General features: G+C 46.2%; 1 protein-coding gene across 3 annotated transcripts; it reads right to left on the reverse strand.

The window, feature by feature from the left end:
* Nucleotides 1-984: 984 nt before the first annotated feature.
* Nucleotides 985-23,935, reverse strand: s1pr2 (sphingosine-1-phosphate receptor 2). Of its 3 annotated transcripts, none has more exons than XM_035615330.2 (2): nt 23,826-23,935; nt 985-4,225 (listed from the first exon to the last, which is right to left on the reverse strand). In XM_035615330.2, the coding sequence occupies exon 2, from the start codon at nt 4,095-4,097 to the stop codon at nt 2,982-2,984; it is 1,116 nt and encodes a 371-aa protein (XP_035471223.1). In that variant the 5' UTR covers nt 4,098-4,225; nt 23,826-23,935; the 3' UTR covers nt 985-2,981. The 3 variants fall into 3 exon arrangements, with proteins under 3 accessions (XP_035471223.1, XP_035471220.1, XP_035471221.1); XM_035615327.2 differs by lacking the exon at nt 23,826-23,935 and adding an exon at nt 17,612-17,877; XM_035615328.2 differs by lacking the exon at nt 23,826-23,935 and adding an exon at nt 8,964-9,294.
* Nucleotides 23,936-26,699: the final 2,764 nt, after the last annotated feature.

Here is a 26,699-nt window from a genome sequence, read left to right on the forward strand (position 1 = left end):
CTATGCGCCTACTTTACCACAAGGTGGCGCTATGTCATAGGTAGTCTGAAAATGGGCTTCTGAGCATGCTTCTGAGGCTTGTTGAGTTTGGCTGTGAATCATCTTATTGACAATATTTCAACAATAGACCACTCTCCGTATGTAGAGTAAAGCTGATTTGGGGGTCAAAGGTTAAAGTTAGGGTTAAGTTAAGGTTATCCAAATAGTGGTTATGGTTAGTGTCTCCAGGAAAAGAATGCAAGTCTATGTAATGTTCCAAAAAGTGACCTGTGTCAACATGTGTTTATATACATAATCTAAAACAGATGATTCGTGAAGTATTATTTCAAACTACTTTGTAGGGATAAACGCACATCAGTCTTGTGTGCGGACTTAGATACTTTTGTGTATACAACTTCACCTTTAGGTTTCTGAGTTTGATGTCATATCCTCCAGGGCACTGGAAAGCCTTGGCTGACTTCCCAGCAGCGCACCCTCCTGGGGCTGATTCAGCCAGAGTTCCCACCCAGGAATCCTGGACGTCTGACAGGAAACAGCCCCAACTCTCTCAAGGCCACAATAAGTCAGCCTCTCCCCTCACCCCATGTCTCCCCCTCACCAGAAAAACCTCTCCCAGGGCCGTTCCTTATGCTTCTCTCAGACAAACAATTTTACAAATAGACATTCTTCTTTATCAAACCCCATTTTCACGCTCCCTGCCCTCTGCCCAGCTTCCCATCGTAGCACTGTCTTGCTTTAGCCTTAAAGCAATTGAAAAAAACATTGTTTTAGGTAAGAGAGCAATGATTAATGGCCGAGCAGCATTTGCATGTACAAATTTGTACTTTCATGACGATGCAAGGGATGTTCCGACTTTGTTAGAGCATGTTTGGATTAAATGCTGCTGTTTTGTGGGCACAGTAGGGAGACATCTCAGGACGTGAAGAAAAGCCGCAGCCGCAATCAAATTTGTTTACAGCTGAGAATGAAACTCGACAACAAAAATTGATTATTTTTCATTTATTTTATAAAAAGGGAATGCAATTACAAAATGTTTATGTACCAATATTAGTGTTTCAGATTGTACCGGTTTAACACAGGCAGCGTGCTACTGGACACACAAGGCTATTGCACAAGAGACATTTCATACAACACGAATCATACATACTGTACAAAGATACATACTTACAAACATACATAGTTTTTCATATATTTATCGTAAAAAAACAAACAGAATCAGGCAACACAATGAAGTGATAGGTACAAAGATAAAACAACTCTCCATCTGAAAGAAGAAAAAAAACTGGGGGAACGCAAACATCACTGAAGCTGCCAAAGTGCTTTTCACCATTTCTACTTGGCCATCTAAATGTAAAAGTCAATATAAACAAAAACTGAGGGAGAGAAGAACTGTGAAATGTGTGTCTACAGGAAGAAGGTTAGTGTAACCCTGAACAACAGGAACCGGACAATGAAAAACAGGACTTCCTATGGCTGAAGGAAGTTGCGTGTTATAGGATGTCAGAAATTAAGGATGACCCCCCCCCCCCCAAGACACACACACCCCCCTGTGCATTCAAGACAAGCACTTCTTATTTCGTATGGGAGACGAGGGGTCTTCGGAAAGACGATGAACGTGTTCATATGTTAAGTTACACGTGGCATATGGCTAGCAAATTAAACCAGGATGTTCACAACATTTTTTTTTGTTTTTGTTCATGGTGCCGTTTAAGAATTCACAGTGAGAGTGACCTACTCTATTCATCCCACTCCCCGATCGTCAGTGACTTGGTTATCCAAAAAAAAGATGATCATACATAATACTGTCAACAGTGGAGCACCGGCCCCAAACACTTCATACATACATTCAGCCGAATTCCCCGAGAGGAAGGCACAAACAGAGGCGGCACATTGCTGCTACGTTGCTACAACACTGTCAGGACATAATTGGTCCAGTGAGTCAAAGCTGCTGGACAGCTGTCAATGAGTAAAATTCATCAGTGCCAACTCACTTCAGGAAATGTGCTTTCTGATTAGGCCTTCCTGCACGGAAACTGTTAAGATACAAAAGACAACAGTAAAAGCAAGAGGGGACAGATTATGAAGACAAATGAGGGAAGGGGTGTTAGTGATGGAAGCCGGAGCTGGAATATATCATACACGTTAGTGCTTACAAAATGAGTTAGGATTTCATGCATTAAATGTAAGCAGATTTATCCGATGCAAGGTTATATAGGCGATATATAGCCCTGGTTTTGTTGAGGGAACGGTCGTGGTGGTTTGGCTCCGTGGAGCGCAGTGCTGAGCGGAGCTGAGCACTGCCTTCACTTCTGTAAATGAGTGATGAAATCTCTAGGCCCTAATGTTTACATATATCAGAGAAGGAGAGTAATGTGGTTAAACCTTACACAGGATAACAATCACTTAAGCAATCTACAAAGTGCAATTTTGCAACCTTTGCATTGATGCAGTTCCTGAAAGGCCCAAAAAACAACTCACCGTATTGGCGATATTATGCACGCTATTGTTCCATTTTTGGCTTTTAATAGGGGTTTAAATGTTCAGAAAGAAAAACAAGAAACAAGATGACAGGCGTATACATTTACATGGTATGCAACTCCATATTAACTAATGGGAGTACCCATTAGAAAAAAGCTTTTTTCACATTTCAGAAAGTTCTCACCTTTTAAATTAAGTCCCTCTTGAAACATTTGTGTGTTTTCTACACCCACTGCACGGGTGAATTGATTGAATGTTGATTGTGAATTCACACAAGTTTGATTGTAATAAGAAAGTCTGCATTGTAGAATGTGTCACCACAGACTGTTGTGTCTCAGCCTCGCCTTGGCATCTCAGACCACGGTCTGCTTGCTTCTTTACAGCTTTCTGTCCCAACACTGCCTCTCCACTTGATGTCATATACAGACATACTCTCTCGCTCTCGCTCACATTCATACACGCACATAGGCACACACAAGCACGCTGATGTGTTTTGCACCATATTAGACACAGGTGGTACAGTCTTGCATGATGGGTGTGGTCTGGTGTTCGTGTTTGATCGTGCAGTGTTCCAGAGAGCTGGAGCTCTTTAGAGGGACCAGACAACGGTCAGAGGGCCGCCCGCTTTGCAGCACCCCCCAGCAGCACAACACGCGCAGGAACTCCTTTCTCATGTCCTTGCTGCGCAGCGTGTAGATCACTGGGTTAAGAGCTGAGTTCAACGTGGCAAAGCCAAAAAAGATGTCTGCTTTGGAGAGGATGTGGCAGAATTGTATGCCACAGGATGAGTCTAGGAGGAGGATGATAAAAGCAGGCAGCCAGCACATGATGAAGACACCCAGCACTATGGTGACTGTTTTCAAAAGGGCATAGGCTGGTGAGTTGGTGGCTTCCTGGTGGCTGGAGCGTACAATCAAGTAGATCCTCACATAAAGGATGACAATAGAGAGTAATATGAGGCTGAAAATGGTGACCACAAAGACAATGTATTTCTTGGAGTAGAGTGGCAATACGGCGGAGCACTCCGGGAGGTTGTTGATGCAGTTCCAGCCGATGATGGGAAGGCCTCCGAGCAGGATGGAGGTGACCCAACATGCTCCGATCAGGAGGAACATGCGGCACGTTTTGGTGGAGCCGTACACCTTAACCTTGGTAATAGCTGTGTATCGCTCTATAGCTATCGCCAGCAAACTGAAAACTGAGGCTGCCAGGGCGATAAACGCGGTGCCCTCTCGGATAAACCACTGCACCGGCACCAGCTCAAAAGTCCTTGACCCCGATAGAAAAATGTTGGCTATGTAGGCCGAGCCTGCCAGCAGGTCAGAGAATGCCAGGTTGCCGATGAAGAAAAACATGGCAGAGTGGAACTTCTTGTTCCGGCAGACAGCGATGAGGACCAGCAGATTCTCCAGGATGATGATGGTGCAGAGGACCACAATGACAAGGTTGAGGGTGGTGAGATGTTTTTTATTCTCAATGAGCTTATCCAGCTCCTGGGTGGTCATGTTCTTAGCAACGGCATAGTAGGCGTGGATCAGGCTCTGGTTGTAGTACTGGGAATACTTGCTCCTCATGGTGACGGGCTGGCAGAGCACGGTGGCTTTACGGCAAAGATTCATTCACACAGTGGAGTTGTGCAGAGCGTCTGCGCTGATTATCATCGCCTTCTAAGGACAGGAAGCGGGCCCAGGCTGGGAGGGAGACCGCCTGTCCCACAGTCACGTATCAGGAGCTCTATGTGGGTCACCTGCAGACACAGGAAGAAAGAGAAGGCCTGCGTTACTCACAGCGGAAAGTTTTGTTGCATCAATGAAATTGAAAAAAAGGAAACATACATTTCCCCCACGCAATGCACTCGCCAAACTCAAACTCCTCTAGCAAAACAAAGTATCTAGGCAACAACCTGTGCCTCCAGAGTGGAACAGATCATTTCCGCTTCAGGTAGACTCAATTCTAGTAACCAAACATCAAAGTAGGAAGACACAGCAATAGGCCAGAGCTTTAAAATAAGAAAAACAAAACTATTATTATTATCATGAGAGTTAGAATTCAGATTTAGTGTAAAAACCAACACTCAAATCACACAAATCTATGTCCACTCAGTGAACATACTGCATCCATGTGTTACATCTCCAACCGTTGCAGCCTGTCGCAATCCAAAACAAATGTAAAGTAATAATCCAGTGGCACACAAGTGAATTGTACTCTGTGGGGAAATTTACTCTGAGGTAAAATCAACAATCAAAGATCCTTTGTTGGGGATGGTGAACCTGAGCGAGCAGTGATCATCTTCAGGTAGAAGAATACATTCTCTGTGGGGATCTGTGAGTGCTGGCACTTAGACAAAGGGCCACGCTCACAGTCTGAAGGGGACATTCCACTAACCCTGTCCGAGCACTCGGCTGTCAACACACGGCATTGTTTTGGGGAGCGAACCATTCCACCTCAGTGAGCTACCTCTTGAAACTTCAGCATAGCTTGCGGATCAGCCAGACCTCTTCATCCTGGCCGACCCCTTCCGACCAGTTCAGAAAAGCTAACAGACAAATCAAACAGATACCCGAGAAGTGAGGGTGGGCCTTTAAAGCCTCCCTAATGCCATTGTTGCCATTTTAATTATTCTATGCTCTTAAGATGTCGCATGGTTGTGTATGAAATTAGTAATTTTCAAGGAAAAAACCTATAGACAAACCAAACCAAAATTAAAGGGGGATGCAGCTTACAGGGCTAAAAACAATAGTTAGAGGCTCTGGAAATCTAATTAGAGGTGGAGCTGGTGTCTTAAACCTGTCAAAAGTAACAGGATCCCTCTGCAGGGCCAATGCCAGAGGTAATTCAACACTGACGCTTGTCTTCACAACTGGCCTGGACGGCAGCAGCAGCAGCTCATAACTGGAAACCTTCAGTGGAAAATGCATGGGCTGAGCCTCCTTTCTGTTCTGCCAGGCTTTATAACTCAAAACCTGAGCGACAGAAAGATGGAGACAAAGACCCGACAGAGAGCATGCATGTGGAACGGCATCTGGACACAAAGGCAGGAATCTGAGACGTCACTGTGATGAGCACATAGACACACAAACTCGTCGATGTGATGCGTTGCAGCCACGGAACCCAGGCGCCGAATAGTGCAGCGAAAACAAGCATTTTCAGCACACAGCTGTTATTGGTTTCCAGTTTTACCCAGTGCACTGTTTCCTCAGGCATGAACAAAGAACAATAGTCTCCTTCAATGTGAAGAGCATTGCCCTTCAGCCTCAATAATGAGACGGCACACTTCCATTTGGCTGCGGCGACCGTATCATAGCAGAAATGTATTTACAGTTGAGCACTCCCTTGTCAGAGCAGCTATAGCAGGACTGCTTGCCCCCCAGCCCCCCTCCCCTTCCTTTTTAGCTCCACTAATACACACAAATAGGAAACTTGAGGTAGAGCACATGTGCCAGCTGCGCCGGCGTAATTACATTAGGTTATATTATAGCAGCCTATTTTATTTAATGGAAAAGTCAGTTGATATAGACCAGCTCTGTGTCTCCGCGGCCTCACGTCTGCTTGGAGAAAACTGGCACTGGCTTCCCTTTGTTACCAGCCACGAGAGCGGCTGCGTGTGTGTCATCGAGACAAAATGTGGTCCGGGAGACACCTACTTAGGGCTGGGCGATAAAACGATAACGATATGTATCGCGATAGACACGTAATCAGTATCAGTAGAAAATGCGTTCGATAGAACGTTTCGATAATGTTTTTTTCCTCGTTGGAAATAACCGGAGCAAAGAGTCTAGCTACGCTGCCGGCCGCTAGCGTATGGAGTGACAGGCCTAGTAGCCAATCATGTTACAGTAGTATTTGGTTCCGCCATCTTGTTGGTTGGTGTTTGTGTTTCTTAAGTCATGAAATGATCAATAATTATCGATATCGACCGATATGAAACACTGATACAGTTTTCAGTCATATCGCCCAGCCCTACACCTACTGCAGCAGGAACTTCCACAGAGGTGGTTTGGGTGTTTGTACGTCTGTGCAAAGATTTTGCCAACACAATAGTGTCAGAGCTGTGCAAAATGCATTCAAGAAAGGCAACAGGTGTGTAGCTATGATCAAATTATGGATGTGGAGTTCAAAGATGGGTGTGGTCCGGCCCGTACTACTCATGGGTCGGAACATGTTGACGGACGTCAAGGTCGCTGATCCCATCCCAAAGGCGCCCTCTAGTTTCGTCTCGTCTCTTTCACTCAGCTCTGCCGGGTTTTCTCAGCACGGTTCTCTTTCCGTCTGTTGTGTAGACAACGCGAGGTCCGCCTGACAACACGGAGTCCTCCGTCGTCTGTCATCAGGGGATTTCACTGTGTGTGGGGAAACCTGACGGGCTGGTTTGCCTACAGCACTGTCTCGCCACAGCCCTGCCCCTCTGGCTGTCGCGCGCCATTCAGACGTTTCCACCGGGATTGGTTGACGGGAGTGGAGACATCACTGTCACAGGCTATGTACACAATGCACTATGTAGTGCATTGTGTACACAGCCAACACAATACATGAGATACTGTTAAAATTTTGCGATGGCAAAGGATCAGCAAAAAGAACAATACTTCAGTATATCAACAATACTTCAGTATTATATATAATACAAACAAAGACAATATACACATGTATCTTGTACCAATGCAACTATATTTTGCATTTGACACGTGTACATTATAGATATATTTGCATGCAGCTCAACTATAATTTGTTCCATATTTAGATTGCATTGCTAATTTGTAAATATAGACCTTTAGCGGTACATTAGTTTGGGACATGTGAGGGCTACTTATGTAGCTTGTTCACAAGTTACTCCATTATGACCATTATGACGAATACAACTAAATTTGCAACTAAGAGTTGGGCACATACATTAGCATGTAGATGTTATATAAGAGTTAATATATATTTTAACTGTTCAATAAGACAAATGTCTTGAGAACAGAGATGATGTGAAATCTTTATAAATAAATGTCAAAGTACTAAGATGCAGGTGAAGGTGCAACGGTTACAGAAATAACACAATATCCTGTCTGGATTTCAGAAGCGGCTCGACAAGGTGATGAAAGAACAGACAAGGAGGGTCGAAGGCACAAAAGAAGCCTAACAAAAGACAGGAAATCCTGCAAGAACGTTTATTTAATCCATTAAAAAAATCATGCAGAGATGCTCTTGGGGTGCACGTTCATGTAGAGAACAGACATGCTGCCAAATTGTATTTAAGATTTTAACATTTGCACACCTACTTTTTGCAACCACACCACTTAAAAAAAGAAATCTGTCTAATATTTAAGAATTATGTATTTAAATAATATGTTTTAAATAACAGTTTTAACATAAGGAAACTAATAAAAGCTGTAAGTAAAAGTGCTTTTTATACTTAAAGTACTAATCCTACTAAAAACCTGATGTATTTAAAATGCTCAATAAATACATTGGGTTTGTTGGTGCTATATGTGTGCATGTCAACCACTAAACCGCTGTTGCAAATAGCTGCATATACAGCATGTTTTTTTTCTTCTTTTCTAAACATCCAATGGATGATTCAAAATGAACCGCTGTAAGGTGACCCTTGTTTTCTCCTAATCCTAACAAGCCTGAGTTTCCCTCTCCATCGTGGGACTGACAAGAGCACAAAAGCCTCAGTTTTTCCCAGAAACACCTGATAAGCCCCAATTAGCAGACTGTCCGTCTGCTCAGCAAAAAAAAAAGAGGCTACGCCGCCCCCATTACGCCACCTGCTACCTGTCACACTCTGTTTCTGAAAAACACAGCTCCTAAACCTTAACAAAGTCCACAGGCCCCTTTTTCATCCGTCCCACAAACATTATGGTCCAGATAAGAGCAGCGGCGGACCTTGTGTTTACATATGTAGCTTATCTTGTCTGCATGGAAACGTGTTGACTATTTGTCTCTCTGTTGAGCTGTTTGTGGTCTGAATCATCCTCTGACACATCTTCCTCCATCTGCCCATCGCCACTGCCTGCACATAAGTCGCTGTAATGGCAACACAGCACCAAATTCTGCGTCTTTCGTCATTTCACGGCGGTGTGTGCATTCACGGAGTGTACTCCATGAAGGCAGGAGACGGAGACTGTAGGAGGAAGGTCTTCTTTTTGAGGACAAAAATCTTAATGCATCAATCATGTAACATTTTCCATTTTAAGTTTAATGACTTCCTGCTCCGTCTAAAAGACACTGGGCCTTTTTCTTCTCACACAGACTTAATCTCTCCTCCGATTTGAGAACAGTCACAAGGTAATCCATCACAAAGATACGCAAAGAGCATCTGCTGCTGTTATTTTTTCGTTCCTGTTTCACAGCCATTAACGGGTGGTATCAATGAATAACTTGTCTGTGAGAGTGCTTCACTGAAAATGTAGGCGAGATCGGTCTATGCCTCTCTACTGTTCTCCAGCATAGTCTGTGTGTGCTGCAACCATATCGCTCAGACACAGTTTAAAACTCACCCATTTAGATTTACCGGGGCTACACGAAGGCTACGTTATTATTTCCTTGGTTGTCTTCTTTTTGACGGATTTGGAAAGTGTCCTTGGGGTGTCTTGAAAGGCATTCATAAATATTGTTAGTATTACTACGATCGCTACTCATTTTAGAAAGAAATACGAGCATTTCAAGGGAAAAAAATCCCTGACGAGGAACATACGGCGCGAAAAGTGCAGCATTGTAGTCAGAAAGTTCCCCCAGTCAAGTGTTGACATGTCAGACACAATGGGGAGAAAACACAACTATTACCACCACAAGGTTTCACCACTGCTACCACAGGAGCTTCAGCACTGAGGAAATGACTAGCGTGAAAGATGTGGATCTGCATGACATCCCACACAGTCGTTCTCTACTCTTCTTCCGTTTTCTTCAACATTATCAGCGATCACATGCTGTGCGATCCTTGTCTTTACGCCGATAGCTCAGTGCTCCTCTAAGCTGTCCTCCACACATGGGCTCCGTTAAGGCCGGCCTTCTATTCTGCACCGAGTTGCTCCATGCAGTCGCACTACTGCGAAACCACAGAAAACACAGGGGTGGACTGTGTCCGCTGGCAGGTGGCTGCAGTGCCGGCCTGCCGCTCTACCCATCAAAGAGCCCCGGGGCTCTGTGCATGTGAATCCTTTTCACCCTTGCACAGCGACACTATTGATCGCCCTCAATTTCCAGGGGGAGGAAGAAAAAAAAAGGAAAAAAAAGCATCCATGTTTCCTGTAGCACTGTAACAGGGATGGGGAGGATTCGTGCTCCTGCTGTGACTGAAATCCGTGCCCTGGTCCTTCAGATGACCTTAGTCACAGGCTAGACTAAACAGTCACGCGCAATTTACGCTCGCATTATTTGGCAGCGTCGCTTCTGTGATGTGAAAAGGCAAACAAGAACAATTGTTGCATCCTTAGTTATGACTCTCTGAGCTTATCTCGAGCAGCTGCTCTTATCTCTGTTCAATGTCCCGCTGCCGACAAGGTTCACTGGTAAAAACTGATGCCGAAAACAGTGGCGATAAAGAAGCACAGCTGACTGGAAGACAACATTTAAAAAAAAAACACATGTGCCGAAGCATCAGCAGCAAAAACTTTATAATATGTAAAGTAAAAGACAAAATGTATTAACTTGGAGTCATCAGGACTGCGACAAGATTAAATGCATTTGCACGGTTTCCTAAGTTCCTTAGTTCTTACGCATCTTCTGATATCTTCAGATTTTTTTACTGATATTTCCTAAACACCGGAAATCAAAACCAGAGAGGCTCGCACATTCTGACAGTTATTTCACACACTGTAGGCTGCTCCAGTAACGACAGCGTGGGCTGGAGCAAATACGTCTGCTGTGTCTGTTGTTTTTGAAACACCGACGACTCAATGCATCACCAGACAAATGAAAAATAGAGCTGTTTCTTACAGAGGAAATGCAAACGAGAGAGAAAAAGAGCCTTTTTCGGTGGCGCGCCGTGACTTGCACAGTCGAGAGGCAGAGCAGCCGGAGAGATATGAGACCGGGGGCCTGCAACATCTCACAGTTTCAAACTTGGAGAGGAACTCAACGTGGGGAACAAATTGAGCAGAGAAAAAGAATTTCGCAAAGGGACGTCTGTAGCCTGTCAAACTATGCCGCAGGCATACACAGAGCACATGTGACTATAGAAAGAAAAAATACAGAAGTGTTTATTTCAAGTTTGCATCAGTGCCCCGACAAACCGGCGTCATATGAGCAGACAAACAGAACAAGAACCAAACTGTTCCTCTTTACAGGCAGATGACACGGTTCCTTCTTGTGTTTTCACTGCGTTGGAGGTTTAATTTTAGCTCCGAGAGAAAACCTTCCTGTCTCTTTGTCCATTATTATGCTAACACACTCGTGCTTCATTAAAAAAACATGTATAAGCTGCGAGACATTAGTGACGTGGTTGTCCCCAATACATCACATAATTAGGGATTACCCTTTCGCTCGTCAGACAGTTTGACAGTTTGGGGTCTTGTGAGGGGTTCAGTCTGTCAACACCGCTCAGTCAAGAACAACATTTACATATATATTATATTATATATATATATATATATATATATATATATGTGTATGTTTCAGAGTGGCCTGTCTTGTTTTCTGTCCCTCTCCTTGGTCAGCTTGTCGCTGCAACTTTTCAATGCTTTATTCATGGCAGCTGTTCGTGTGCTGTGGGGCTCTCCGAGTGGCAGTGAGCTGAGCTGGAGACAAAGGGCTGCCTAAAGAAGGACATCATACAGCCTCAGGAGCCATAACCCACATGACCGGCAGAGACCCCCCCCCCCCCCCCCCCCCCCCCCTCAGTCTGCCCCATTGGGGGGTGGGGGATCTCCAAGGGTGGCGCCTGAGAGGCAATTAGTGTAATACCTTCACCCTTGTACCGTTCCTGTCAACCTAAGCCACTGGCTCCCAAATTATTCACGTCTTTACATCGCTCTGCTTCTGCATATCGCCTGTTATCACGCAGCTCCCTGATTTACAGAGGCCACATCATCCTCACTCTGACACCCCCCTCCCCTCCGCGTGTGTTCTAAACTTCACCACAGAGATCAAAAGACAAGGCCACAAAGAGGTGATTAAATGCACATCAAGAGGGATTTATTTAGCACACATCTGGAGCAGACATGCTCTTATAGCGCCCCTATTAAAGATGTCATTGCGTCACACGCGGCGCAATCAGCTCTCGATTCAGGAAAACGGAGCTCTGCACTTAAAGAGAGAGACAAAAGTGTGCCCATCTCGCTGCTTCCCACACATTTGTGCACACTACAGCACATCGGATGTGTAACTGATGTCGTGCTGTCCCAAGATTTGATCAAAAAAAGCAAAAAAAAAAAGATAGAAAAACATTCTCTGAGCTAAAGTTTGAAATGGAACAGTGGTAAACCACGTGTACACATTCTCAGCCATGAATTTGTCTGATTTGCGTGTACAAAGGTAAAATAGTGTTAACCACATGGCGCCTTTGGTACACATGCATGACTTTTGCACAGTTAGGGTGACAGTTGCACAATTGTAGAGGTGTGCAGCTCTGGTTCCCAGCTCTCTCTCTGTCTCTCTCTTTTTTTTTTTAATCTTTCAATGATTCCTTAGATGTCGTTATCAAACCTATATGACAAAGAAATGTAATTGAGGCTTGATATTTTAGTTGAACCATAAACTTTATCTTAGATAAGTTTAAATTGAAGAAAAAAAATTACACATACAACCAAATAAATAGAAGTTGAGTTGAGAAAAATAAACATTTACGTGACCTAAAATGTAAACACAAATGCACATTTAAAGGCGCATATCTGTTGGCCAGTAATATCAGTCGGGGCTCTATAAAACATCCTTAGAGTTTTTATGTTGCCGTCCTCGGCAGGTAGGCAGGATTCAGCAAATTCTCTGTGGATACAACTTTCACCAACCAAGCAGACAGTTCTCAGCAGGCAGGCATGCTGTTACCCCCCCCCCCCCCACACACACACACACACGCTATGCTGGTGGAGAGGGTGAAGCGGTTAGGTCAGGTCTGGCTGATCTGTCAGAAACCTCAGGTCTGAGGGGAGAGGTGTGCTTGATTCAAGTTTCAGCCACTCTGGGCCCCTCTCACACCTTCCAACACCTTCCAATGTCCTTGTCTTTACAATGAGGTCTGGCCCTAATGAATGGCTTTGAACCCTGGCTTTGAGATCTCTTTTGTCCTGGATCCCTGCTTCTATTCTGCCCTGTTGCTAGACCATGAACTCCACCCCTTCTCATGTTCTCTTGCCTCGTTGGGAAACAGTGCGGTTGCCGTGACGGGGTTTGTGATTACTTGTTGTTTGGCGTGCCAGTGAACACGAGAAGCGACAGCATACACTATATCCATTCTACGTGTGTGTGTGTGTGTGTGTGTGTTAGTGGCGTGGAGGGTTGCTGTGACTGTGACAGATGTGTTTGTTCCACCGACGTGATTTTTCAGTGCAGTGAACATCGCCAGAGACAGTCGGGGAAGACACAGCGATGGAGAGTGTGCTGGCGAGAAAGCAAAGCAGTGCACAAGGGGACAATGATACCATCTGCCGAGGCTAGCACACAGGGCACAAAGCCACCCTGATTGCTTCTGCCTAGTGGCCAGCTGATAAGATGACGACCTGATGGAGGCCCTCCATCTCCCTTCATGGTCCAGCATAGGAAAACAACTTCAGACTCCTCTGGCAAACACAAATCCATTAAACACAGCAGAGAAGTCAGAGAAAAACACTGTTGCCTGGAGAGGGAACAGTGTTGTGTCCACACAGTCCACAGTGTTCCTCTGTACTTTATACAATTTTAAAAAGTATTTATTTTCATGAAAAATCTCTGTACTTTCTACAATTTTATAAAGTATTTCTTTTCTTGAAAAATCTAGTGATAATGTCAACTTTCCTTACTCTCACTTGCATTATTGTATCTTACATACATACATGTGTATATGTTTATATAAAGATATTGTGTAGAGCCAAAGTTACAACCTGCATTTAAAGACTATGTGACTGTGGGCCTGGAAAGAGACTAGCGGGTATTTAGAGTTACACAATTTCGGAGGGATACTATGTCTGCTTTATTTCCTGGCAACATTGCACGAGTGCATTTTAAAAAGACAAGGCACCACAGTGAATAACTTGGCTTTTTGTGCAGCGTAACTCGGCCTCACGCAAGGTTTGGGTGGAGTGGATTGCCAAGGAATATTTAGCAAAAAATATCAAACAGGTCAAAAAGCGAGTGTTGCTGTGGTGTATGTCATCGGAGAGTACGAGACAACAGCTACTTCACTTTGACATAGACGAGGCTAATATAAAACGGACATGTTGGAATTGCCGTCATATTAGTTTAAAGTAAACAGCGTCCACTTCCACTCAATCTGTCTATTGCAGTGGAGCAGTCTGACCTCTATCATGACCCGGCTTGTGTTTGGCTGAAGGTTAATTCCATCGTGTCTTTAAGACTGGGAAGACTGAAGCTCAGGCCTTTATAGGATAAACAGCTCCTTCTGACAAAACAGGCCCTCACAGTTTTTTAAGTCCGTCAGTCAATAGAAAATCTGAGAGAGTCCGTCAGGGGGAGAGGACAAACAAAATGAATGGCTTCAACGGGCTCTCTCTGGCTGCATGGGGCAATTCAAAATCCAGGAAAACTGTCTTCTGGATCTAGGGAGGATGGGTGTTGGAAGTAATCCTGCTGAGATTTCCAGCTGCACAAACAAAGCTGACTGGATAACAAAGGCTTCCAAGAGGGAAGGAGAAAGAGGCAGGAGGTCTCCGAAAAACCACGGCATCTTCGTGTGTACCTGCTCCAAGATGGCTCCGGAGAGCGAGCGCTGAGAATGACCAGAAATCAGGAAACCACAACATGACCACACTGATTACGGCTGCCACAAGAACAGACAGCATGAGGTTGCTCCCATCCAGTTCATAAATCACACTGTATAACCTAAAGAGAGGTTGCAAAGTGGTGCCGATCGCGTCCAAAGCCACGGCAGTAACAAGAAACCTTGTACTCAAAATCTACATGTCATTATCTCCGAAAGATGTATAATGTTCCTGTCTGTGGAGCAAAATTGCACAAAGAAAAATGCCAGTCGGAGCCCCCGAAAACCATTTTCTGCATTACTTGCAACTGACCGCATTTTGGAACAGCCGTACCCCCTCTCTTGAACTCATCAGGAAATCCTGGCATGCTGCTACAAGCATCAGTGCCTGTTCATGGGGGGTCTTTCATTTTGTCCCTCGAGTGGAAAAGGAATGTAACAGGAGACTTTAAAGCTAATGGACTCTTTCATTGGGCTAAACACTCTCCTAAAATAGTCAGATCCATTTTTTTTGTCAGCTTATGTAAATGTTTGTATAATAATCAGAACAGCACTGGCTGCATCTCCTTGCAACCCCGGGAGGCTTGTTTTGAAAAGGAGACACGCGGGCAAGTAAGTTTGCACGCGCATTTCTTTACCTGCCCAAAAAAATGTCTTTAGTGACATCCCCCTTTTTTCAAACGTGTTTGCAAAATGGCTAAAAAGCAAGAGGGTGCCGTATTAATTTCTCTGATCTGAGACACTCCCAGCTCTTGGCCGTGAATCAGCAAACTACATGCTGTCAGCTGTGTGTGTTGTGACTTGCGCTCCGGCAGCTTGTGAACAGAAGGCGTTTATTTTTTCTCCAGCTGCCACACCCAGAGAAAGTGTTTTTCAGGCAAAAGGGTCCAACTCCGAGCCTGCAGAACCCAGATGGCTGTCCGCAGAACACTATTAATATCGCAGCGAAAAGCCCAAAAGTGGTGAAAGTTACACAGAGACTTTTGGCTGGTTTCATTTAACCAGGTAAAGGGACCAGGGTGCCCCTGGCATGTTGCTCCTCTGATCTTGTTGTGTTGTTACTCTTCCACTGTGACGGAATAAAGTGGTGAGTAAAGACAACAAAAGAGAAGACAGTCTCCCGAAAGAAAAGCCCATCTCGCTGCTTCCCATTAGCGGATCGCTCCCAGGGTTGAAGTGAAACCCGAGCATCCTTTAGGGATGGACACCACCCACCCGACACCCATCCCCGCCTTCCACCCCCTAGTGACCCATTCCATTAAAAAGAACAACCCTGCAAATCCAGTTCCCACCGATGAATTACCATTAATTTATTTATCTATACATGTATTTATTTGTCCTCACTTCTCACGCTATCCCGGGCTGTCCTTGTTGAGGAGGGTCAGATTTCGCAAGTCTTCTTGAGGAGTGAAAAGCGGCCAGTGTGCAGAGCGAGCTGGGTCAGCAACATACACATCCTCAACCCATGATGTCATGCGCTGCTGCAGTCGTCCTTCGCTCTCACATAAGAGATTTTAGAGTTCCCTCTTTATAGACTGGTAAGACTAATACCATGTGTGTTCCCATGTGAAAGGCTGTCTTGCGCCTGTAGCATTGGAGTTTCTGGCCAATCAGTTGACGCTCTGGTCAAGGCCAAGGATGGTGGATGTGTGAATGCTTGCGTGAAGAAGCCTGGCGCTGATGTCAGGCCCGGTGGGGATGTGGGTGTTGTTCTGGTGCAATGAGCATACGACGAAGCAGGCCTCATCATGCCCCGTCTCCTGCCGTTCCAAGGCATGCTGGGAGAGGCACCTGAGTTCGTAAGTGGCCTTGCATGCCACAAACAAAGCGAGGGGCTCGCACACAAAACCAGCATCAACGAACCTGCTGACAGGACCGTCGACACTTGATAGTCCTCTCCGGGCACTGCTGACCGCGCTTCCTCTTCACCCTCCTCTCCTGATGTTATCACAGTGAGATGTTTGCTAGGCTTAATTCAACAGACTTTGTAGCATCTGTGTGCATTCGAGAGTTTGTTTTCTCGCCCTGTTACTCCGACTGGGGCTTGAGATAGCGTCGGCGCAAGCCTCCCTCAGTTTCAGGCAAGGCCTGCTAATGGGAGCCACACTGTGCCGACTGAACCAGACCAACCACAGGATAGAGGGTGATGGATGGGGGCTTTTATCTGGGCAATAAACATTAGTTCCTCCACCTTATCACCTTATCTCACTGAGATTTCAGGTTTCTGCCACAACAGGATGCCTCAGGAGTGGAGTGCTGACACCTATGTATCCCTCTCTGCATGTTTGACTCCCTCGGACACGATCTGCAGACGGTTTGGTTACTGTTGCCTGAGAACGGTGATAAGGACACGCAGCTACCAGGCTTTACAAAAGACGGCACAGACGGATGATTCGAGCAACTTTGAATACCATTCCAACTAAAAATCAGCTCGTCCGCGATACATATCTGTGCTTTTGTCACACCCTGGTTTCAAATTCTTACGATCTTTATCTCACTTGACATCTCTGAAAAACAATATGGCCTAGTGTATTCTGTCGAATCTCTGACAAATTGCGAGTTAAAGCTCTGTGCTGCGGGCAGCACATCTCCAGCCCCACCAGATTAACTCCCGTACATGGGGATAATGGGGGCTTTTGTCTTATTAATACATCCTTTCAATACAATGCCTTCTTTAGGGTGACGGATGAACAAGCCCCAACAACATCGGAGGGGTCAGAGAGGGGTGGGGAGGGGAGGGGAGGGGAGGGGGCGCACAGCAGGCTGCGCAACGGCTCCAAGGATCTGCGTGTGTGTGCGTGTGTGTCCTACATATGATGCCGCAGACTGCATTGATCCCCTGCATGTATGATCGACAGCTGTAGGCCCGCGTGTTAATATTTAACGCCACACAATGATATTCTTTTAAACACACACACACACACGCGCGCGCGCGCGCGCACGCGCGCACAAAGTTTAACTAACGCAGCTGTCACACAGGAATCCCAACACTGGCCGTGGCTGCAGGCTGCAGCACCGGAGTGTTGATCCCGCTCGCTGGAAGTAAAAGTGCAGCAGCAGTGCGCGGAGGGGCCGCGCTGTCAACCCCCATCTCCACGGCCAGCGCGCTTCACGGGTCGTTGATGTCACGAGGGGGGAACCACGCATGGAGTTTACCAGTGGAGATGAGTCGGTCCCACTAAATGAGGTCGTTTGCTCTTAAACTGACTTGGCCTCAGATACAGTTAAGAGATCCTTTTGTTGTGCAGACAGAGATAAATAAAATTTAAAAAAAAACACCCGAGACGAGCTACTCACCCCATGAGAGATCTAGTAGAGTGCAGCGAAATGTCTCCTCGCATGTGACCACCGGTGTCCACTCAACAAGCAGGGTCAAACTTCAGCTCCCTCTCCCTCTCCCTCTCTCTCTCGGTGCTCCGGGGGTCAACAATCAGAAGTTTCGCGGAGGGCACGGCGGCGCGTCTCGTCTGGACGGTGGTAAATCCATATCGGTCCGTGCGCCGACCGCGGAAGGCACTACGAGTATATCAGTCGAAAGCGCCACGGATCTTCTCTCTCTCTCCCCCCCCCCCCCCCCCCCCCCCCCACCACCACCACCCCCCCACCCCCCCCTCCAAAACAAAAAGAAAACCGTGAGGTGCGATGAATGGAAGTAGAGATCGCGCTTTCTCTTTTGTCGCGCTCATCCAGCAGCTCGTCTGATTGTCCCTTCTGCGCTCTGGGAACAACAGCTCCACGGGGCTGGAGCAGCGTCGGGGAGGCGCGCGCGCGCGCGCACCCAATACGCGGACGCACACACACACAAGCACACAGAGGAGAGACGAGGAGCATATGAAAACGTCATATGCCCATAAAGAGAGCGGCGAGCTTCGGTGTCGACGCGTATTGCAATTAATATGGAAGAGACAGCCCCTGCGAGCCTATTTCTGGACGTTCTCCTCGCCCTGCAAGCTCACGAAATGAAGTCCAGATGTTCCACCTCCCCACTTCCTCTTTCCGAGCAGATCCCAGCATGAAGCAGAGTCCACACTTCTCAACTCATCCTGGCTCAGCCCCCCCCCCCCAGAGCAGTGGCCATCTGCAGATGCAAATGGCCCCGTGACAATGTCATGGAATTAACATGGAGTTACTTAGTCTCGACCTGCTCGATGCTTTCTGTGACATATTCTCTTTCTTCTTTTTTTCAGGTTATCAACAATAAATGATGTCTGGTATTGGTTGTTTCCGATGAGTCATCGCTGTGATTTCCATGTGTGCGTGTGTGTACAGATGAGCTGAAGGTAAGTCAGGGCTTGTTAGTCACCAGGGCTGTGCGTAGACATTACAGCGGGGCAGGTGCTGGATCCAGTGAAAGAGCCTCTGTCCAAACCCCCAGAGGAGGTAATAATCTCTTCACAGCCATTACGCTGAAAGCCAAAGTCATCCCAAAGTGGCTGTATGATGTCATGTGTCTGTGATGGGATGAAGGGGCGTGCGTAAAATGGCGGTATCTATCCGTCTTTTCAGAAACGTGGAGCTTCATGATAAATGGTGGCCGCGGCAGTAACATTTCTTAAATGTCACAAAAAGAAAATGGAAGTGGTTTAAGAGTGAATTTGGAAACTCCTCCGTGTGACGATTCAGTGGGGAACTTTTTCCACTCAAAAAGAAGACCACAATCTACAGGCGAACAAGCCTGAATGACATCAGAGCATTCGCACCAGGGAGAGCACCTCGCTGCCACGAAGGTGGAATCAAACGAGTCGTGTTGTGTCTGGTCTCCACCAAACAGATTTAATGACTTTTTGACTCATGTCACGTCTGCTGATGGTTTACAGTGTGTGTGTGTGTGTGTGTGTGTGGGGGGGGGGGGGGGGGGGGGGGGGGTTGTGCAACACACACCCTCGCTGCACTCATCCCTGCTGCCCCCGCAGCCGCTGCTGTGTGGAAATTACTCACCGTCAAGAAAAAGAAGAACAACTCGTAGGGAAAAAAAGCCTACTTCTGTTGAGGTTGCCAAAATCTTTGGACCTGCAATATCAGGAGATGGAGGCAACTTTTAACGGTTCAACTGTTCATCTTCAAAGCTTCTGTTTTTCCACTGTCTGTCCTCTCGGCTAAAGTGCCGGCAGGTTGAGTGGGCGGTGTGTGTGTGTGTGTGTGTGTGTGTGTAATGGTTGCGGGGCAGACGAGCTTTATGGACTCACCGCTCACTGTCAGCGGGTTTATGATGGGACACTTTGAGGAGCTGCTCCACAAAAAAGCTACCCCACCGCTGTGTCCCTCACTGAGCTTTTAGGGGAGGGGTCAAGAGCCCTGACCTCACTTCCTGTTGGGGCTCCTCACAAGCATTCCATTGTCTGTGAGAATGTGCATGGACCCGGGGGACTCTGCACATCTGGCAGCTGTTATTAGCAACCTCCTGCGCAAACCTCCCCACCACCACCACCACCACCACCACATTATGTGATGGTGGATGTGCTCCCGAGAACGTACCTCAAAATAAACTCTGGGATGGTACATTTTCATGAGCCATTGTTGTGTTGCCACAACTTGCATAGAATGAATGTTGCTTGTATTTTTTTTTACCCGACGGTTGTGTTTTTAGGAATAAGCAAGAATTGGACATATTTTTAACACACTAAACGTTGTTTAGATTCTTATCCTTGGCACTGTCCCTCACGGAGGTGTCTGATCAACACTATTCATTCTGCAGCATCTGACAGCCACTTCAAGATATACGGACACTCTGACTCATGAGGAACTGTCTTCAGTGACAAGAGGAGCGAGGAGTCCTGCAGCAGATTTTCTGGCCCCCACACACAGAACCCTGATCTCAACATTGTGGTGTTTTACCGGAAGAGATAGAAGACAAAATGTTCTCCGAAGTCTGGACATTTTCCTGAACATTTCCGGAGAGGCTGTATATATATGTAAGAGTGCAAATGTTCACAAATATTGCTCCTGACATTTTCCAGAACTTTTCGTGCCAGCCCCCAGTAAAAATGTCCAGCAAAAGGTCAAAGTGAGCCCGCGTGAGCATACAGCTGGAAAATCTCACGAAAAAACGAGATTTGGCGCTCCCGCCCAGGCACCACGTGCCCCTCGCCACGATGTCCCCGAAAACTGTGACCCTCGTTTGACTTGGACAATCTCCTGCTGCGTTTGTCCCCGTTGCGGGACGAATCATCTTCTTACCTTGTCGTATGTGAAAAGCAAAACCCAGAAAAATTTGCGGACCCAATTTTCTGGACATTTTGTCCTTATGTCCGAAAATAGCTAATGACGCAACCTATCTGCCAAGGACCTTGATAAACCCTCCGGAAGTTCATGGATTTATTTTTCAAATGCGTTCTCACTTTACGTCCAAGGCCTAAAACCTTTGCAAAGTACACTGTGTGACACCACAACCAGTCAGCTAAGCATAGAGACTGAACACAGGGGGAAACAGACAGTCTGGCTCATGCATACCAGCTCCTCGAAAGCGAACTCATGAGCTCCTTACATCTCACTTTGTTTGGCACATTTAAATATACCAGGCAGAAACTGACACACTTACAAAATGCATTCAGGGGTGCTGCGGTGTCCTGACCTTGACTTGAACTTACCAGAACTGTGACGGAAAAAAAAAGAAGAAGGTTTTGAAGTCAGAGATTGAGAAGAGAGCAACAACAGAAAGTACTGTAGGTATAGCGCTTCAGACCCACAAAGGGGATCATTCATTCATCCTTTCATATTAATCGTCTCTGAAGATCTTTTGCTCAAAGATCCCAAGATCCAAAAAAGGCTATAAGACCGGCTGAATATTCTTCGATCCTACTTTTAGACACAGGATTACACTGGGGAAGTCATTAACAGTAAACTCTAACTGTTCTCAGGCTCTGCTGTGTTCTGCGTTCTGTGAGATGCGGGGACTTCCCATTGCCGTTGTTTTTTTTTTTTTTCACAAATGCTACTAAGCCACAGATGCACCCATCAACGTGTAGCATGCAGGACATAAAGGAAACCACCGTGGACCCCGACGTTTAACTAATGCTTTCATGTAATCAACCATTGGTGTGTTCTTTGGGGGGGGGGGGGGGGGGGTTGTGTCCCATCACTTCCTCCAAAGAAAAAAGAAGCCCCCATGTCAAACAGAAGTGTCTGTGAAAACTCTTCTCTTTTGCACACGGATGCTCTGACTAAAGTTCGGTGTGTATGTACAGCACTGTGAATGTGATCTATATAGGAAATGTGCACTATATACTGAGGAAACGGTTGTCACCACTCTCCTGGGCCGCATGACCAGATGTGTGCATGCGACAGTCCTTTCTACGCCTCGCCTGGTTTAAACCACACACAGTTTTTTGGCACCAGGTGTGGATGACTTTGCCGCAGCTGCGACTGAAATCAGCTCTTGCGTTTGCAAAATCGGAGGATGACACACATTGGAAAAGGCTTAACTTGTTGACCAGCGGGACCTGATGTAATGCTGACACAAAAAAATGTTTCTATACTGCTCTGTAAAAATCACTTTTTGGTGTAATCATGATCTGTAAGAGCTTGTGGCGGAAGAGACTTTGGTTTCGTCTCGACGCCTAACAGCACAAGGGGTCTGCTCGGAGACAGACTGGCTTATCTCTCCCTGCACTCAAAACAGTAGGCTTAAGTGCTGCATGGCTGTGCCACATGTGTCCGCTGTTCACAGGTTTAGAAGAAATCCGTCCATCCTTAACTCACTCCCCTGAGACCTGCAGTGTTATCTTACTGCTTATCTCTAGACCAATCTAGCAGCCCTCCTTTTCTTCTTCTTCTTCTTCTTCTTCTTTTTTCCCCCTCCGGCACAAAAGAACGCACATTCTTTTTACATTTGATCTGCTCACTGTGCAGGAATAAAGTCGGAGTCACTGTCTGTTTTTTTTCAGGGTCATATTATCTACTTCACACACAAAGGAAATATGGGCGCCAAGCGCCACTGATGATAGCTAATGCGTGTGTGTGTGTGTGTGTGTGTGTGATCAAAAAACATTGGCCATTTGTGATTTAACTTCCATTGCTTGCGTCTTCCTGTGAGGCAGTTTGCAAGAAAGAAACATATTTATATGTTTTCCCTCACAGAATTTTCTTTATGGTGCTTTCACAATAATCCATCGCTCCACCCCTGTACTCTCACAGGAGGATAGAGTTACCTTATTTTTACAGTCAGGCCTGAAAAGGCTGTTCCCATGGTCCACTTCTGCACTGGTCTGTGTTGGTTGCCATGCTCGAGTTTTAGTATTGGGTGTCTCTCTGCTGTTCACTGTCCTCTAGTCCTCTGAGGAGTGTTGGTGGATAGTAAAGTGAGGGGGCCCGCAGGTTGTGGGGAGGGGGGGGGGAGTCATGACTCTTGTGGCTTCCTGCAGATTAGACCGTGTTTATTGAGCCTTGCTGAAGTACCCTTAGCAAAACACGTTCAAATCCACGTGTCCATTATTATAGTGTTTTCCACATTATAACTCAAAGTGTGTGTTTTTGTTACACTCTGGCAGGAGCAGTCATCAGAGAGGTGACGCAACTCTGATCAGGTCTGTGGTCGAATTGTCATTTGAGATGTCTTGTCTGAGAAAAAAAAGGTGTTTTCAGACGGGTTCGGACCCAATTTTTTCCCGGATATTTCTCATAATCACACAGTTCGCTGTCTACATATGAAGCAAGCAGCAGGAGGTTGTCCGGGTCAAGCACGTTCACCACAAGTTCCGGGACGTTCAGGCGAGGCGTGGTGCCTGGGTAGAGCGCCTACCCGCTCGCTGTGAAACCTTCAGAGATTTTCCCGCTGTATGTTGCACGTGGGCTCACTCAGACTGCGATTTTTTCTTGGAGGCAGGCAGGACAAAAAAAATGTCTGGAGCAACATTCGCGGACATTCGCGATTTCACTGGAAAGTTCGGGAAAATTTTCTGGACTTCAGCGCATGTATGAAAGCACCGTACAGAGCCACAGAGAGGACGCCTGTCACTTAATCTGCAGCGGCATCACAAAGTGCACCGGCAAAAATCTGTTGCTTGTTGACTGGAAACCATATGGCAGCCATCAGTGATTCCTCCTGCGCTGGCAAAGAAACCCAACCCGGACATTTCCTTGCTAATTCATTGACCAGAAAGTAAGTTCAAAAGGTTAGTCAGAGGTTTGCAAGAGCGTGTGTGTGTGTGTGCACGCGCGCGCTTGTGTGTGTATGTGTGAGTGAGTAAGTGACATTGCAGAGCAACCAAAACTTATATCTAAGAATCAGTCAGTTGGTTTTTTTTAAAGTTTACATTAACTGCTTACTTTCCGTTACCTACACTAACACAGAGAGCGGCCGTCGCAGTTCTATATTCTTATAGTTTGTATAAGAAATAGTCATGAGAAGCTGTGTGCTATTCTGTCACATCTGTAATAACTATATACCGCACTGCTCTTTACTCTTTGACCAGCTGTCGACGGCGCAGAGTTTCAGGCGGCTACGTGCTTGCCAAGGGAGAAAAAAAAAATCGCGCGCAGATGTTGCACGGGAATCACAACAAGAAAAACAGACCTGTTCTTGGTTTGTCCGCTCGCGTAGAAAGTTTCTGAAGATTTTACATGGAGAACGAGAGGGAGAAGGAGCCGACGGAGCGGCAAAGTAAAGGAGTTGACAAAGGAAATAGAAAACGGGACATGTGTTTGTAAGCGGAGGAGGGAAGGAAGTGAAATGAAGTTGGTCAATAGAGGGTAAAATAAGCTTTCTGTAACCAGGTCAAGCGTGCACCTATTGGAATCTTGCCCGGAGAAGCTTGTATGTCGCGGCGGCTGAGACAGAGCAGATCAGTACTCACTGAGTTGATCTGTGAGTATTTTTTGCTCGAGGCAACCAGCGCCAGTGTTTGTTTGTAGATGTGTGTTGACAAAAGACTGTCTGTGCTAACACATGCGTCAAAAGAGGAACGTCTCTCTCCTCGAGCAGAACGTCTCTCCTTTTTTTCCCCAAAGGAAGTTCGGCACTTGGCTGCCCAGGGGTCAATGTTGGGGGTCATCAGATAAGAAGGATCAGGGTCAGGCCATTACTCTAATCCAGCTGCATGACCCCGAACCGCTCTCCGTGCCCTCAGTTAGGTGGTGACGTGACGTGAAGAATCGGCATGTAGTCGAAGTAGTAAAATATATAATAAAAAATAAAAAAAGGGAGACAAAGAGTGGGAGGAGATGGCCGGAGGGAAGCAGGCGTCTAAATGTCACACACTCCTGATACAGCCTGAAGCACTTCTTCAAAGCTGATCACACGCACAAACGCACACACACACACACACACACACACACACACACACACACACACACACTGTGCACGAACCACACCAGACCCTGCCGCGATGAAGCAGCTGGGTAATTTTCCAACAGACAAAAGACAAGAAAAACAACCAAAACTTACTTCTACAGTGATGCTATATGAAACTATTTTCCATCTGACAGGTTGATAAAGAAGGTTATTTCTGTAAGTCATTAATAAGAACAAAGAAAAGTCATTCGCAATAATATTTCATTGTGTCATTCTGAGTCACCCCTCTGAACCGGATAGAAACCCTCCCAGGTTTATTGACTGCACATTGTTGCCTTCCCCTTGGTCAAGCTCCACACGCCACCCAGGAAGTGGCGCTTTGATCAGCACTCTGCACACATTCTTCTCATCATCCTCCCCCCCCCCCCCCCACTGTTTATTATTGGCCGCAGCTGGAACACCTCCAGCCGCTCAGGCCTCACTCCACCAAGGTCGCGCTGACAGACTTCCACTCCACGCAGTTCGGAACAGCCCACCTCTGTTTGACTTTATATACTCAACTGAGGGGTGAAGGGAAAGTTTCTGTTCAGGTTCAGATCAAACGTGTCATCATGTCCCCGCGTTGGTCGTTGTCTATGTCTGAGTGATCATCTCTGGGAGGTTATTTCTTCACCTTTCCAACCCCCCCCCCCTTCTGTTAAATAACTCTTTGTCCAGCTGTTCTGTTTTTTGAGCAGCTGTCGTGCCGCCACTCTTTTCCGTTTTTACCTGACCTCCGACCCCTGTGTGTGGAAGAGAACGGCGATAAGGCTCCAGTGTGAAAGTGAGCAGCGTCACCTCTCTGCTAGGCCGATTAATCAAACATATTACGTAACTTTGGTTCGTAAACATCCATGGCATACAGGTTTTTCGCCTTTCAAGCGTTTCAAAAAGAAAGAAGGAAATGGACAATGGATATACACTCATGTGCTTAATCATAAACATGACTAGCACTGCATTGTCAGATTAAAAGCCCTGCATATAATCAAGGTTTGAAAGGTGCTATAAAGCTGCCAAGTGTCCAAATAGAGGTTTATTTTATCCATGTTTTTTTTTTGTTGATATGTGACATTGTTTCTGAAAAGGAGTTGTTTAAACTGTGTTGCTGGGGCGTTAATTAGTTTTTGAAACGCTTTGAGCAGGCAGGATCAGGCGGAGAAGGTGGAGACACGAAAATTACATTTCCGGGCAAAGAGATTGGTGATATTGATACGGCCTCGCTCCGATTGCACGATGACCTCACTGGCCACATCCAATCAAGTTCAAAATATTTCATCGCCCACAGCCAAAAACTTTAATGACCTCGGCAATGAAAGGAAACTTAGCAGATACCGCAGAGGGAGAGAACCCGAATTGCAAGTTAATCCCTTCATACACATTAAAAGCACCACTTGTGGAAACACAATATAAACAATACTCTAAAAGATAATTAACAACAGCACCAGAGTTCGCAGACTTGCTCAAGAACTGGCAACCCCCTCCGCCGTGTACAATATCCCATCGCTGAATAATCACTACACTTGTGCCAATGACATGCGGCTGTCACTTTTTCCCCGCCAGAGTCCACACTGAGCCATAATGACTAAAGCGCGGCGGCCTCTGCTGGACTCCTCACCGAGGAGCCCTCGCGTCATTGGATCCGTCGGCCCTGGATACGCACATCTGTGAGCGAGGTTTTTCACACAACAATGACTGTTTGCTCATGCTGCTGCTTGCCAGCTGGGCTGGTTCTGCCCAGAGATTTGTGAGTCACGTCGTTAGAAAAAAAACAAGTCTGCACGGTTGAATGAAGAATGCGGCATAATCATCTCATCAGACTGCAGGTTTGATAGCGGCATCATCCGCCGCGACAAACCCATAAACGTTCAGCCCCACGGGGAGTTGGGGTCGGTGATTGGAAATGCAAAGTCAGAGGTGGCCATGCACTGTATATGTGAGTATGTGTGTAGCTGGGTGTTCAAGCATTCAACCCCTGAAATACAGATATTTGGCAACAGCGCAGCTGCCACAGAGAACGCTCCATAAAACGGGTGAAAATCACTGCTGGATAACGAAAAAGAAATGTGGCTTTAATTAACAGCTCACGCGAAAATTCTTCTGTGACTGGCAGTGATCGCG

Source organism: Scophthalmus maximus, chromosome 17 (genome assembly GCF_022379125.1).
Source record: "Scophthalmus maximus strain ysfricsl-2021 chromosome 17, ASM2237912v1, whole genome shotgun sequence".
NCBI classification, from domain to species: domain Eukaryota; kingdom Metazoa; phylum Chordata; class Actinopteri; order Pleuronectiformes; family Scophthalmidae; genus Scophthalmus; species Scophthalmus maximus.